Source organism: Capra hircus, chromosome 18 (assembly GCF_001704415.2).
Source record: "Capra hircus breed San Clemente chromosome 18, ASM170441v1, whole genome shotgun sequence".
Lineage (NCBI taxonomy): Eukaryota > Metazoa > Chordata > Mammalia > Artiodactyla > Bovidae > Capra > Capra hircus.
The window spans coordinates 15,263,054-15,277,178 of NC_030825.1; the positions used below are offsets into that span (position 1 = coordinate 15,263,054).

A 14,125-nucleotide genomic window follows, 5' to 3' on the forward strand; every position below is an offset into this window, starting at 1 on the left:
TGCACAGCGTTGGTGTCTACCTCTGGAGACAGGAGCTGAGGTCTGGGAGGCCTGCCAGGCCCACCGACCTGGTGCTGATGCTGGAGAGCCTGCTCTGCGGGCCCCCCATGTGGCCTCAAGTCCATTTCTGGCGCAGAAAGGAGACCGCCACCCAGGTGTTCTGTCTCCTCCGCCCGCTCTCGCGTCCTGCCCGCGCCTCCCCTTCTGAGGGTCTGATCCCGTGTGTGCGTGTGTTTGGCTTTTCCACGAAGGAAAGAGAGCGAGAACGGGAGCGGGAGAACAGACAGCGCGAGCGGGAGCGCGAGCGGGAGCGGGACCGGGAGCGGGAGCGGCGCCAGCGGGAGCGCGAGCGGGAGCGGGAGCGCGAGCGGGACAAGGAGCGGCAGCGGCGGAAGGAGGAGTGGGAGCGCGAGCGCGCCAAGCGGGATGAGAAGGACAGGCTGCACCGCGACCGCGACAAGGAGCGTGAGAAGGACAAGGAGAAGCCCAAGGCCCGCTCCCCGCAGCCACCCAGGTAGGAACCACGCCTTCCGGAGCCTGGGGGCGGGAGGGCTGCGGGAGGGGCGGCGTTGCCCAGGTGGAGGGCCGGCCTCCCCGCGTGGCTCCTTGGACCGCTCCTTTGGTTGTGCAGCAGCTTTCTAGTTAGATGCAGTCCCCGCAGGTTTAGTTTTGCGTTTGCTGTTTGTGCTTTAGACGTCATATCTAACATTGCTAAGACCCATATCATGAAGCTTTTGCCCTCTGTTTTCTTCTGAGAGTTGTGTGATTTCCCATCTCACATCTTTTTTAATCCATTTCAAGGTGGCTTTTACTAGGGGTTTAAGATAGGGTCTAATTTCATTCTTTGCATGTGACTGTCCAGTTTTCTCCGTTGAGTGTTTTTGGCTCCCTTGGCAAATATTAGTTGCCTGGATATGCAGGGCTTTGTTTCTGGCCTCTGCCTCCCGCTCACGCCTGTGCTTCTGCTTTGACACCAGTGCCACACTGCTTAGGTTACCACAGCTTTTAGCTTTTAGTCAGCAGGTGCGGTGCCTCCTGCTCTGTTCTTTCTCAGGATTGCTTTGGCTATTCCAAGTCCTTTGTGGGGCCGTACAAAACTCTAGGGTTTTTTCTGTTGTATGAAAAATGCCATTGGAACTTGGGTTAGGACTGTACTGGATCTGTGGAGAAGGCGATGGCACCCCACTCCGGGACTCTTGCCTGGAAAATCCCATGGACGGGGGAGCCTCGTGGGCTGCAGTCCATGGGGTCACTAGGAGTCGGACACGGCTGAAGCAATTTAGCAGCAGCAGCACTGGATCTGTAGATTGGTGTGGGTGGCACAGACGTTGTGACCATATTTTTCTGATTTATGAGCATGGTGTGTGTTTTAGTGTTTTGTGTCTTCTTCAGTTCCTTTCATCAGTGTCTCATGATTTAATTTATTCCTAAGTATTTTATTATTTTCTATTATAAATAGGATTATTTTTTAATGTAGTTTGTTGGTAGCATATGAAAACACAACTGGCTTTTGCACGTTGACTGTGTATCCTGCATTTGCGCGAATCTCGTTCATTAGTTCTAACAGGTTTTGGTGGAAAAGCCAGGCTCTTCTCCCTGATTCTTGTCCTTACCATTGAACAGAGTCCTGTCCTGTGTTTCTGAAAGTAAATGTCAGGACCATATAGTCTTTCATTCTCGTCTTTTGTTAAGTGTGGGTTCTATTCTCATCCTCTGGGTGACAGTGAACTGACCGCCCTGAATTTGCTCTGATTTTTCCTAATGTTGGGCAAAGTGATATACTTTCAGAACATTCAGAGTAAATCATATTTTAGATGCATTGAAGAGTTCTTTCTTTAATTTTTCTGTTGTGGAGCCCTTTGAAGCCCCTTTTTGGTAGACACTGCCTTCTGTCCACGCCGCTGGCCAGCCTCTGCCTCTTCATGGTTCACCTCAGTCTTGGCTCTGCCATTCCCCTGCCTCTGGGCTTTACCTGCTACTCAGAGAGGTCAGTCCCCACCCCCCACCCCCCCATTCCTGCTTTCTTTATTGTTCTACACCTCTTATCTCCTGACTTCATAGGACTTCCCCATCTGTTGTCGTCTGTGGTCTTTGTAGAGTGGAACCCCGACAGGGCACTGCAGTCTCAGGGCCCGGCACAGGGGGGCGCCAGTAGTTAGTCTGTGTGTGACCCCAGGGCCTACCCAACTTAGGAGGAATCTTGTCTCAAAAGACCCATTGTACGTTAAAAATGCATCTGATCTACTAACAGTGTAAAGTGTGGAATCTTTCATGAGACTTATGGAAAGTTGTACTAAGGTGGAAAGCAGAAGGGTTTCCTGGTTCCAGAAGAGTTGTTTGGTGTATTGCTCGTGTGCCCTGTGGTCATGTGGGTGACCATGAGGAGGAGCTGTGGCTCACTGCCCAGGAAAGATCAAAATGCAAAATTCAAAGCACAGCTTCTCCTGAAGGCATGCTGCTTTCCACTGTTGTAGAAGTCTAGCCATCATAAGTCAGGGACTACCTGTAGCTCATGGACAGATGCCTGTGTTCACTCTCCACGGGGAGGTCTGGGGACGTCAGACCCACGAGGAGGGTGTCTTGAAGGCAGTGGCAAGTCTCGGCTTGGCCCCCAGCAGCGGAGCACTGAGAGCAGCCTCGAGGTCTGATGTCTGCGCAGCCACAGGTCTCCTATGAGGAAGGGCTCGGCGACAGCACAGCTGGACTAGAGGGCCAGGGTTCAGGGAACTCAGTGAATTCCTCTTAGAATCAGAGGCAGCTTTTGTCATGGGCTGGTGTGCTCTGTTGCCGGCTTCTGACCTGGTTCACTTCCCTTCTTTGGGCTCAGTTCTTCCCCTGTGGACCCCTACTGCCCTCAGCAAAGGGGCACATTCCATCGCTTGGCCTCAGTTCAGCCCGGCTCACTGGTCTTGGAAGTCTTGAATTTCATCTTTGATCACCCTGGCTGGGGCCCCGCCAGCCCTGCCACCAGCCTGAAGGCCGGGGTTTCACCAGAGCAGAATTTCCAACACGGCCTCCTGTTTCCTTTCCTTTGATCAGCCCAAGCTGGTGTGACCACTGTGTCAGGAGGTGGCCAGGCTCCCTGCTGTAATTCCTTTACATGACGTCCCTTTTATGGAAGAGTTTGTCTGCTTAGCCTCTAACAGGTTGGGAGTTTTTCGTCAGCAGCTGGATGGAGAGAATATGGTGGCTTCCCAGCTTGCGCAGTGGTAAAGAACCTGCCTGCCTGTGCAGGAGACACAAGAGGTGCGGGTTTGACCCCTGGGTCGGGAAGATCCCTTGGAGGAAGAAATGGCACGCTACTCCAGTATTCTTGCCTGGAGATCCCATGGACAGAGGAGCCTGGTAGGCTGCAGCTCACGGGACCACAGAGAGTTGGACGCGACTGAGCACGCAGCGTGCACATACCTGAGATAGCTTTTGCCACTGCATGCGGGCTCTGGACGGGGCGGCGGCTGTCGGGGAGGGTCCCACACGTGAGGGTAGAGGATGCCATTGGGTGTGGTGCTGGATCTTCCCTCACATCCACGGCCAGTGAGAGCCCCCGAAACCCAGCTCGGGGCCTGAAGGCAGCGCACAGCCGGGTGGGTCCTGGCTCTGCCAGGCCGGGTCCCCCTCACCCCTGCCCCTCACCTGCCCGAGCTGCTGCCTGTGGAGTGGCTGCCACAGGGACCACCTCTTGGCGCTTCTGCAGGCCTCTGGGCCAGCCCCCGTGTTGCTCGTTTGGAGTCGGCACCCCCGCCTTCATTGAGGTTCACCTTTGTGATTGCCTTTGCAAGCATCTTGCCCGCTTCTATAACTGGGCTGTTTTTAGAGCGGAGCCTGCAGCCAGTTCTGTGAGAGGATCACTGTGACGGAGGAGCACTTCCATGAAACCTCCTCCCAGTGCGTACAGCCAGGCTGGCGGGCGTGGTCTGTGGGTAGGGTGCCACAGAAAGGAGGATGTTCTCAGACAGGCGGATGAATGTCATTCCAGACACAAATAGTAACCGGGACCTTCCCGAGGACTCGCCCAGACTGCCTGTTATCTTCAAAGCTGTTTACTGAGCATTCAAGTGCAGTGAGAGGTTTTGGGTCCCTTGGGGTTGAAATGACCAGCTTCTCAATCTCCTAGGGACCAGGGTTCTTCGTGAGGCAGTGCTGTTCCCACTTTCTCACACTCCCCGAGGCCTGGCGACCGTCACCTGGATGCCAGGGAGGTGACCTGCTCAAGCGTGCCTACCCGGGAGTCTCAGGGCCCTGGGAGCACGGAGGTTACTGTTTGGTTGACCAAGCCACAGCCCGCGCACTCCATCTGGCTCAGACTGGTGCTTGGCCGAGGGTGATGGCCACTCAGGTCTCCTCTGACTGTTCCGTGGGACACGTCAGGTCCCCCTCTGCTTTTGGCGGCCTTTCCCTCTGTTCCCTTGAGCACCTCACCTCTTGCCGTGGCAGCTCTGCCTTCAGTGCCATCTGTCTTACTTGTGGAATTCATGGGATCCCATGCTGGTGTTACCCGCCTTTGCTAAATAACCCCGAGGGCTCCAGCCGCTCACACCCAGACAGCTGCCGTGCTGGCCAGGCCACAGGGGCCTCCCGTTCCGCACTGGCTCCATCCTTGCACTTAGGGAGTTTGATCCTAGCTCGGACTTTCTGCTAGGAGACACGCTTCCTGGGAGCTAAGGAACCTTGTTTATCTTTCTCATCTCACTCTAGTCTTTCCCAGTCACGGCTTACTTCCTCCTCTGGGAAAGTTATGCCCAGGGCATTCTCGAGGAAAAGTGGATCTGTGTGGATCCCGTGTTCTAACTTCTTGACTGACGCACAGAGTTACAGTTTGCCCAGAAATGGAGAGACTTGTTGTCTCTCTCAAGTTCTAACCCGAGTGCCTGCAAGCGGCCTTGGTGGGAACTGCGTCAATGCATGAGGTCACAAGAGCAGTCAGGCTATGACTGCGCTCCATGGTGGGAACGGGCTGATGATGGGCCTCGCTGTGGAAACAGTCTTCATGGCCCCACCCAGAAATTAACCTTGCGGTGGAGTCAAAATTTGTTTTCAAGTCTGAGGAATAAAGCGACGGGTCTGTGGCCCCAGATGCCCCTCCCTGGGAACTGCTCTCACCTCCCCAGGCCCCTGCGCGGGGAGTCAAGGGGCCTGTTCGCTCCCTGCTCGTCTGTGTGGGTCCCTGGGAGCCGCTGGCCTGGAGGAGGCTGCTGGGCAGGTTGTTCAGGCTCGTGGCATCCTGGGACCATCCTGGGAGCCGGCTCCACGTCCGCGGGGACCCAGGGTGACCTTGTCCAGAGTTTGGAGGTGAGCAACTCGTGGGGAAGGGCCCGTAGGAGGCGTGAGCGAGTGCAGTGGATAAACCCACTGACGTGCTGCCCATTCGCTGTCTGCGCGTCTCTCTGAGCTCGTCACCCTTCCATCTTAAAAGAGAACCTTCCTCCTTTTTATCTTTTCTTGTCTTTGACCTCAAGCTAGGCCGCTGCTCAGAGGTTTGCAGGCGCCCGCTCTGTAGCCGCCTCACCTCACGCCTCTGCCCTGGCGTCTCGAGGGGACTCAGGCCCTTTCTCGTGACCTTTGCTCCTCAGTGTCCCTCTCGTGTGGTCTTGAACAAAGGCTCAGGAGCCTGGCAGATAAGATTGCTCGTGGCTTTGGCTGCGGGGGAGGGCTGCTCAGAGATTATGGGAAGGTGTTTTCCCCTCTCTGTTCAGAGGGTTTATGCAGATGCCGAATCTGTCCTGTCAACTTTCAGTGCCAGCATGGCTGACGGCCGTCCTCCTCCCAGCTGTCCCTGCACACGCAGGCTTCCTCCCGTGTGGCCCCAGCTTCCTGTGGGCAGGTGGCCTGTGGGAAGGACCCGGTGCGCCTGCCGTCCTGCGTTCCCATGTAGTTGCTGTTGCGGCTGCCTGGTTTCCCAGGTCTCTTTCAGCTCTCCTCAGTGTTGTCGAAGAGCAGGACAGCCCAGGCCATGGCTGCATGTCGGGGCGCCAACTCGGCCCCGTGCTCTGTCCATGCTCCCCAAAGCCTGACTGGGTGCAAGCCTTCCTGGTACCCCTGCCCTTCCCCAGTAGTCTAGGGACAGCTTCACCAGTCGGCATTGTGAATGAACTCTGTTGATTGTTCATCCAGTCCTTCCTCCCAAAACATCTGTCTTTAAAGTGATTGTTTATCGTTTGTATCTAGGTCTGAAACCACTTATCCCTGATTTGAGACCCCAGTCGGGGAGGCGATTTGGGGCCCAGCTGGCTCATTCACCTCTCACTTTGGTCTGCAAAGTGCCCTGTCCCACAGGTGTTCCACCTGCATGATTTTCTGTATCCAGGTACTACCTACACTATTGATTCATATTTTAAGATATGTCCCAGGAATTCCGTGGTAGCCCAGTGGTTAAGAGTCTGTGCTCTCACCACCCAGCACCCACATTCAATCCCTGGCTAGGGAACTAAGACCCCACAAATTGCGTGCTGTGGTCAAAAAACCTTCATGGGATTTAAAAAAAAAAAAAAAAAACTTTCACCTTTTAAACTTAAATACATTTTAAAAGGAAATTTATACCCTTAACATGTAACAGACACCAGAACATTTGTCCTGGTGAGTCACTGTAGAAACAAAGTAAAAAATAAAAATAGTTTTCTTCATACTAATTGAAATTAGGAGCCCAGTTTCCCACATTTTGGGGAACACGGGCGGACTTGCAGAAGGGTTCCCGCGTGTCCTGGGCTTGTTGTCGAGCTAAAGGAAAGTGGCACAGGCCTTCGGCTCTGTCATTGCAGAGCCAGCTCTGGCCCGTCCATGACACTTGCCGGAGAATGTGGGGCTCGAGGGATGCCTCCAGGCCTGGTTCTGGCGCTCATAAGATAGCCAGACCATCTTACTGCAGCCAGGGTGAGGAAGCCTTGCCTTTCAGAGGTTGGGGGGCTGCGCAGCCACCTGTCTGGCCACGGGTGCTGTGTGCCACGAGGGGAGAGGGTCCAGCGTTCTGCTTCCCCGTTGCTGACGCACAGCCCTCAGTGCTCACGTGGCTCCAGTGTGAATCACACACGCCTTCGGTGCCCAGCTGCTTCTCTCTCCCTGTGTTGGAAGAGCCACAGGTTGACAGAGCTGGGCCATTTTGACGACTCATGAAAATACCAGGGACCAAGGTGTTTCCTTTGCTGTTGTCTTTTCAGAATGAGAACAACACAGGAAGAGTAAAGGGGAAAGGAGCCTGGGGTGGCCTGGGACTGGCACGAGTCAGACGCGGGTTTCACTTCCTTCCTGGACACACTTCCAGGAGGACACGCTTGGAGCCAGCAGGGCAGTGGCTCAGCGTGTGGGGGCCGAGTTACAGGGTCTTATGCCTCTGTTCAGCATCCTTAGGGTGGTTTTAAATGCTGGATGTTGTTCCTGGTGGGGGCTCTTAGCAGATAGTTGGCTTGGAGCCTGCTCACTGGTGGATAGACTGATCGAAAAGCTCTGAAGACATCAGCAGGCGGTGATTGTTTTATGTTGTGCGAATGAAACTGATGTTTTGCTGGCACTCGTGGAAAGTGGGGATGAATGTCAGGACCCTGTCCATACGTCTGACACAGTTCTGATCCAGAGCCCCACGGGGAGGCAGGACACTCCAGAAGCCTCTGAGAACTAGCATGACTGGAATTGTCATGATGTGGTGGTCCTGTGTGCAGATCAGATTCTGGAATAAGAAAAGGCAGATGAATGGGGGAGCACAGCCCCTCTGAGGAAGAATCTGTGCCTAGAGATGGCATTGCCCACACCTTCTGGAGGGAAAGCAGGTTCCTGGCCTGTGGACGGGAATGCGGCAGGCTCACAATATCCACACAGCGCCCCCACCCTGGCCGCACAGAGCGTAGCAGCCAGCACACCACACTGCAGGGGCAGGAGGGGGGTTAAAGAAGAAAGACAGTGCCTCTCAGTCAGCTAGAAGCCAGCCTGGCTCAGGTGGAGAGGGCTCTGTGAGCCTGAACGAAGCTGGTAACACTTGGAACAAGTGTCAGCAGCACCAGTGAGTGGAAGCCAGTAGCCTGGGAAAATACCTGACCGCAGAGGGTTCCCATCGTCATACCCCAGGAACTTCCTGGAAAACTGGCCAAGCACAGGCATGGCCAAAACCCCCAGGTGGCCTCCCGGAAGCGCTCTGTGCGCAGAGCTCTCAGGAGTCTGGTGTGCTCCTCTCTGGGCACGGTGGTGCTCCTGGTGACACGGGGCCCGTGCCGCCCAGGCAGGTAGTGTGGGGCAAGCACCATGCTGAGCCCAGTGTGAAATGGCTTTCACTTCCAGGGGAAATATTTGATAACTTAGCAAGAACCTGTTAAAAGGTTGCCTCTTGTGGCCCCCTGATTCCACATCTTAAAAATTTACCCTTGAAAAGACAAGGTGTTCATAAAGACTTAATATAAAGGGTAGCTTTATTGTTTGTGTTTTTAAACACAGAAATAGCTAACAGTAGAGAAACGCCCAGATTATGTAACAGACTGACAGTGAAGCACCGCTGGCCATGGCCAGGGGTGTCCACTCCAGGCGGGGCAGTCTCCGAGCAGCCCTGGCTCTACCTGCAGGGTCCTTGGTGGAGAGTGAACACAGGCAGAGGGGACACTCGGACATGCTAGGAACGGCTGTGCCAGGAGAGCCGGATGACGGGGGTTGTTGCCCTGCTTCACTTTCTGTGACTTTTATCTGATCGATGTGTCACAAGGCCAGCAGGTACCTTGGTATTGAACTGCTGTCGGTCTGGGACCCTGTGCTCTGGGTATTGCCCTGCTGAGCTGCCGCCTGGCCCCTACCCCTGTTCATGCGCTCAGGACCCAGCTGATCCCACCCTCCGGGCAGGCTCGGCCGTGTGCGTTTCTGACTGGTGGTGACCTGTGGTTGGGGCTGGTTGTTCTGACACTGTTGATTTGCCCTGCCCGAGAACAAAGGAAGTGTCTAGGGCTTAGGTTTATATTTACAGAGTTTCTAACTCACTTGAAAACCAGGATTTCTTCAGTCACGTTCGCATCCTAAGTGCTGACGGTGCTGCCACCGGTGCGCCTGTCTCTAGGGCACACACACTGGCCCCTTCCTCCTGCCCCACCCAGCGCCTGTGGGGTGGGCAAGGTAGGGATTCCGAGGGGTGCTGCTGGGTGGCCGGCTCGCCCGTGGCCCTGTGAGACAGTGCTCGTGGAGAGAGCCCCGCATGTCCGGTTCCAGGGGAGGTCTCCCATTGACAGAGCGCCTGCTGCCTTGTGTGTGGGGCATCCCTGGAGTGAGCCCTTAGGTCCCAGTCTCTCCTCCCACACAGTTTCTCTCACCAAATGGCAGAGTTGTCTGGTGGGAGGTGGCCCCAGACCTATTAACCCCTCTGTGATTTCAGCCGTCAAGCTGAGCCACCAAAGAAGGAGACTGCGTCCACAGGACCCCAGGTGAAGAGAGCCGACGAGTGGAAGGACCCCTGGCGCCGGTCCAAGTCTCCGAAGAAGAAACTCGGGGTGTCGGTTTCCCCTAGCCGCGCTCGACGGCGTCGAAAAACATCAGCCTCGTCGGCCTCTGCTTCCAATTCCTCCAGGTAAGAGAGGTCAGCAGGACTGAGTGTGTCTGTCTTCTTAGCAAGGCTGGGTTCTGAAGCATCGCCGGCTAACAGGACTGACACTTAGCACTGAGGCGAGGCCTCCGTGGACCCCAGAATAAACGGTGAGGTGAGCCAGGGTGGGGGCAGCCCAGAGCGGAGCGCAGGCCTGGGCAGGGGTCAGCAAGAGGCGCTGCTGGTGGGGGAGCCAAGAGCAGCTTGAGCCGGTGTCCAGGCAGTTCTCCCGTCTCCTGCTAGCTCTGGTTGGCAGCTCTGAAACGTGTGTGTGCACCAGGTCTGCACAAACAAGTGAGGACGCTGTGGGTGGCGAGAGTGGGGGCGCTCCCTGAAGAGGGAGGAGGCTGGAGGTGCCTGTGGACTCAGCATTTCCACTACCTGCCCTGGTGGACACACAGATACACACGTGTGTGTATGCCTGGGTCAGACTCGCTCATCAGCGCTCACAGGCACGTGTCCTGGCTCTGCCTGAGGGCCTGGGAGCTGTGTCACTCTTGACCGTGAGCATACCAGCACCTAGATCTTGGTTTGTGAGCACCTCTCCCATGAGAAGGGGGCTGGACTGCCGCATCCACGAGGTGCCCCATAGGGGGTGCGTCTGTGGGAGCGGGGTGCGTCTGTGTGCGGGAGCGGGGGCGGGGTGCGTCTGTGTGCGGGGGCGGGGCAGGAGAAGACGCCTCACCCCTGCTCTCCCTGGGCCAGGTCCTCCTCACGGTCGTCCTCCTATTCCGGCTCCGGCTCATCCCGCTCCCGGTCCCGCTCCTCGTCCTACAGCTCCTACTCCAGCCGGTCCTCCAGGCACAGCTCGTTCTCAGGCAGCCGGTCCAGGTGAGCTGTGGGGAGAAGCGTGGAACCCAGCTGAGGAACCTGGGGGTTCTGGCGATCCCAGGGCGTGGGGCTCACCCTCAGTCGGCCCCGTGTGAGCAGTGTGTGACACTGGACCCACAACAGAGCCCTGTGTCTGAGCTGTTCTCACAACGTCAGGGACACTGTCTTCACTGCTGACCCTTCCCCCAGGCTGTGTCTGAGAGCCCTATGTTCGGCAGCCTCCCCACCAGCTCCCCCGTGACAGCTGATGGGGTGCTGCCTGCCCCCAGCATCTTTCACCAGAGGTGCATTTCAGGAAATGAGCACGAGCCACCTCAGGCTGAGCAGTTGCCCCTCGGGGCGTGGACGGTGGGGTGCTCTCCTCACACCTCTGCTCCCCAGCAGGTCCCGGTCCTTCTCCTCGTCCCCATCGCCGTCCCCGACGCCCTCCCCACACAGACCTGCCAGAGCCAAGGGGGAGCCAGTTCCGCCTCCCACGAAAGCAGGGTGAGTGCTGCCAACGGGCCCTGGGGAAGAGGGGCAGGCCTGGCCTTTGGATTTCTGGGCCTCGGGCCATGGGCCACATCTCTTCTCCATTGGGGCCGTGGCCCTGCCAGGCTCCCTGTCATCCTTTGCCTTCTTCACTGCTCCTGCCATTGGTCATGTTGGTCCTTCTCAACAGACATGTCGAAGGGAGGGGTTAGAAGCATCTAGAACTTGGCACGCGAACTGCATGGCAACTGGCATGCAGGGTCAGGGAGCACTGCCCCCCTGACGCTGGCTGTCCCTGCACGAGTCTGCCCCAACCCTGCTGCAGGGCTTCCTCCTGAGCAGGGTCAGCTCTGGGGCCTTGGGCAGCCCCCTGTTAAAAAGTGAACGGTGTTGGGGTACAGCTTCCATCCCAGACACTGCAGCCACCTCCCCGGTGCCGTCGGCCGTGAGACCCCTGCGCAGTGCCGGGCCCAGCCCCGAGTCTCACAGGTGGGGTCTGTGTGTGGGCTCAGTCCTGCTGCCATGCTGGGCAGCCACCTGTAACCCAGACGCTGTGCCCTGCTGGCAGGTTCGCCCTGTGGCCCATCAGTCCCATGCGTGTTCAGGGTACTCAACACTGGCAGGGTATCTTCCTCACGCAACAGTGAAGAATTGCTTTGGGGCCATTTTCCTGCTTGCGTAAGGTTCCCACACACGCGCACACCCAGCCTTCCCTGAGGGCTGCCACCCCCACCGTGCAGGGCAGGGGTCAGGGTGCTGTTACTGAAGGAGTGTGACCTGGCTCATGGGCTCTCCTCCAGAGCTCTCCCAATGGCCCCCATTTTCCTCCTTCTGCCTTTGAGGAAGAGGCAGGGTGATGCTTGGTGTGCGGTGGGGTCTGCAGGAAACAGCGCCTCAGGGCAGGGGGCGGGGGAAGCACGTGTGTGTGGTACCCACGCCCCGAGGTTGGCCAGCAGGGCTGAGGCCTGCCCGGCGGGTCTGAGCTCCCTGTGTCCCACATGACAGAGAGAAGCTGCTGAAGAAGCCAGCCCCTCCTCCAGCCCTACCGCAGGCCCCCAAAACCACCACCACTGCCCCCGAGCCCACCAAGCCCGGCGGAGACCCTCGGGAAGCCAGGAGGAGGGAGCGGCAGGCCAGGAGCCCCCCCAGGAGGTGAGTGTCCCGCCTTCCAGAGCTGGGGGAGGGGTGCTCCCAGGGACTCAGCATGTCCTCCAGCCTTGGTGTCCCAGGAGCTTGACAGCAGAGTCCCCTCCTGGTGGTGCCAGGGGAGTTGGGGCTGGTGAGGGTGTGGTTTGACTCACCTTGAGGGGGAGTCCTCTATAGAAGAAATCCGAGCCCCGCCTGATTTCACTGGCCAGTCCCTGGTGGAATGTTGATCTTGGGCCAGTGAGCCCCAGCTTTGGGGGCGCCATGTGTTGAGGCCCCAGAAGCATGAGCTGCGGCCTCTTGGTTGTATTGCAGGCGCACGGTCAGCGGCAGCGGCAGCGGCAGCAGCTACAGTGGCTCCAGTTCCAGATCCAGGTCATTGTCACGTCTCTGCTGCCCCCGTCCCGTCCCGGCAGCCTCTGCCTGCAGTCAGGGCCCAGGAAACCCCGGACAGAGGCCACCTTGGGTGCGCGCGGCCCCTGCCTCGGGCTGGCCCCGTGGCTCCACAGAGCTCTGGCGAGGATGAGCAGGCCGAGGCAGCTGGGGGACAGCCTGTTGAAAAGATCTGAGACAGGGAGAAGCAGAAGAGAATTCTGCCATTTAGTTTAAAAAGAAGATGGTATCAGATTAGTCCTGAGATTCCTTCAATTCAATTTTCTGTTTCACTTGTAGTGAGCAGGTGGTATACACATTTGCCTGAATCTGTCCGAGTAGGTCTGCGGTCTGTTAAAAGACCTAACTTTCAGGAAGGCTGGGCTCTGGGCTTCCCTGGTGGTTCAGTGGTTAGGAACCCACCCACCAGCACAGGGGACGCGAGGCAGCTGAACCTGTGCACCACTCGAAAAAGCCCTCGAGTGGCAGCAAAGACCCAGCACTGCGAAAAATACTACGTACGAAAGGCTGCCTCTTGCCTTCCCCGCTGGAGCTCGGGACGTGGGGCTGGTGGTTTTCTCAGAGGGCAGAGCCCTCGTATAGCCTGGGCTGTGACGGGACCGGACTGAAGAGACCATCCATGTCTCAAGCCTCCTGAGCCAGCCCCTCAGGGCGTCGCTGACGCAGCATGTGCTCGTCCTGCATCCCATCCCTACCCTCTGTTGTGTGTTGGTCACACCCATTCGTGTATCCCTGCCCAGCTAACAGAATGGTCACCATGAGCACAAGGGCCTGGCCCCAGCCATGTAGGCGTCCCCTCACTGGGTGGCACCTGTAAACTGTCCAGAGCCCGTAAAGATTCAGGCTGGTGGGTTCCCCTTCCTTGGGGTTCAGGGCCATGTGGGCACAGACGTGTTTGTGTGTGCAGATCGCTGAGCGTGAGCAGTGTGTCCTCGGTGTCCAGTGCCACATCGAGCAGCAGCTCAGCACACAGCGTGGACTCGGATGACATGTACGCAGACCTGGCCAGCCCCGTGTCCTCGGCCAGTTCACGGTCCCCCACCCCAGCCCAGACCAAGAAGGAGAAAGGTAGGCGCCTACAAGGTGTGCTGGGCCTTGAGGTCCAGAGAGAAGAGGCGGTGTGAGCTGGTTGTCCTCTGTCCACTGATGACACCTTCCCAAGACAGCACACAGGCAGCTGCCTCACTGGAAGAGAGGCTGAGAGGGCGTTTTTCATTGGCAGGAAAATCTAAGAAGGAAGACGGTGTGAAAGTGGATAAGCGGAAACGGGATTCGTCCACACAGCCGCCTAAACCCTCAAGAACCACCGCGGGCGGCAGGTCCTCCCAGCAGCCCACCACCCCCCAGCAGGCGCCACCAGGCCAGCCCCCAGCGGCCGCATTCATTGCCCACAAGGAGATCAAGTTGACGCTGCTGAACAAGGTGGGGCTGTGGGCAGTGCTGTTGGGACCCCAGGACCCACGGCTGGGCCAGCTAGTGGCTTTCCACACTGCCTGGCTCGTCCTGCCCTGATGGACAGCCTCAGGGGCAGTGCCGTGTGGGCAGGGGGTTGACGGTGGGAGATGAGCCAATTAACACAGGACAACCCTGGGACCTGGGTCAGGGGGCAGAACAGACGTGGCCTTTCTGAGTTGGCATCCACAGTGCCCAGGGAACTGGAAGGCCTGAATCCCATCCCTGGTGTGCAGGCCCAGAGCCCATGGGCCCTGCCTCACTTGGGGCCATGTGGTACAGGGGCCCCAA

The 14,125-nt window shown here is 57.6% G+C and overlaps 1 protein-coding gene across 2 annotated transcripts in view; it reads left to right on the forward strand.

The window, feature by feature from the left end:
- ZC3H18 (zinc finger CCCH-type containing 18) overlaps nt 1–14,125 on the forward strand; it is a 41,652-nt gene that overhangs the window by 24,994 nt on the left and 2,533 nt on the right. For both annotated transcript variants that reach the window (XM_018061846.1, XM_018061847.1), the window contains 8 exons: nt 252–514; nt 9,335–9,526; nt 10,247–10,372; nt 10,757–10,858; nt 11,849–11,995; nt 12,305–12,364; nt 13,290–13,450; nt 13,605–13,804. In XM_018061846.1, coding sequence (XP_017917335.1) covers nt 252–514; nt 9,335–9,526; nt 10,247–10,372; nt 10,757–10,858; nt 11,849–11,995; nt 12,305–12,364; nt 13,290–13,450; nt 13,605–13,804 — 1,251 coding nt within the window. The remainder of the gene's footprint in view (nt 1–251; nt 515–9,334; nt 9,527–10,246; nt 10,373–10,756; nt 10,859–11,848; nt 11,996–12,304; nt 12,365–13,289; nt 13,451–13,604; nt 13,805–14,125) is intronic.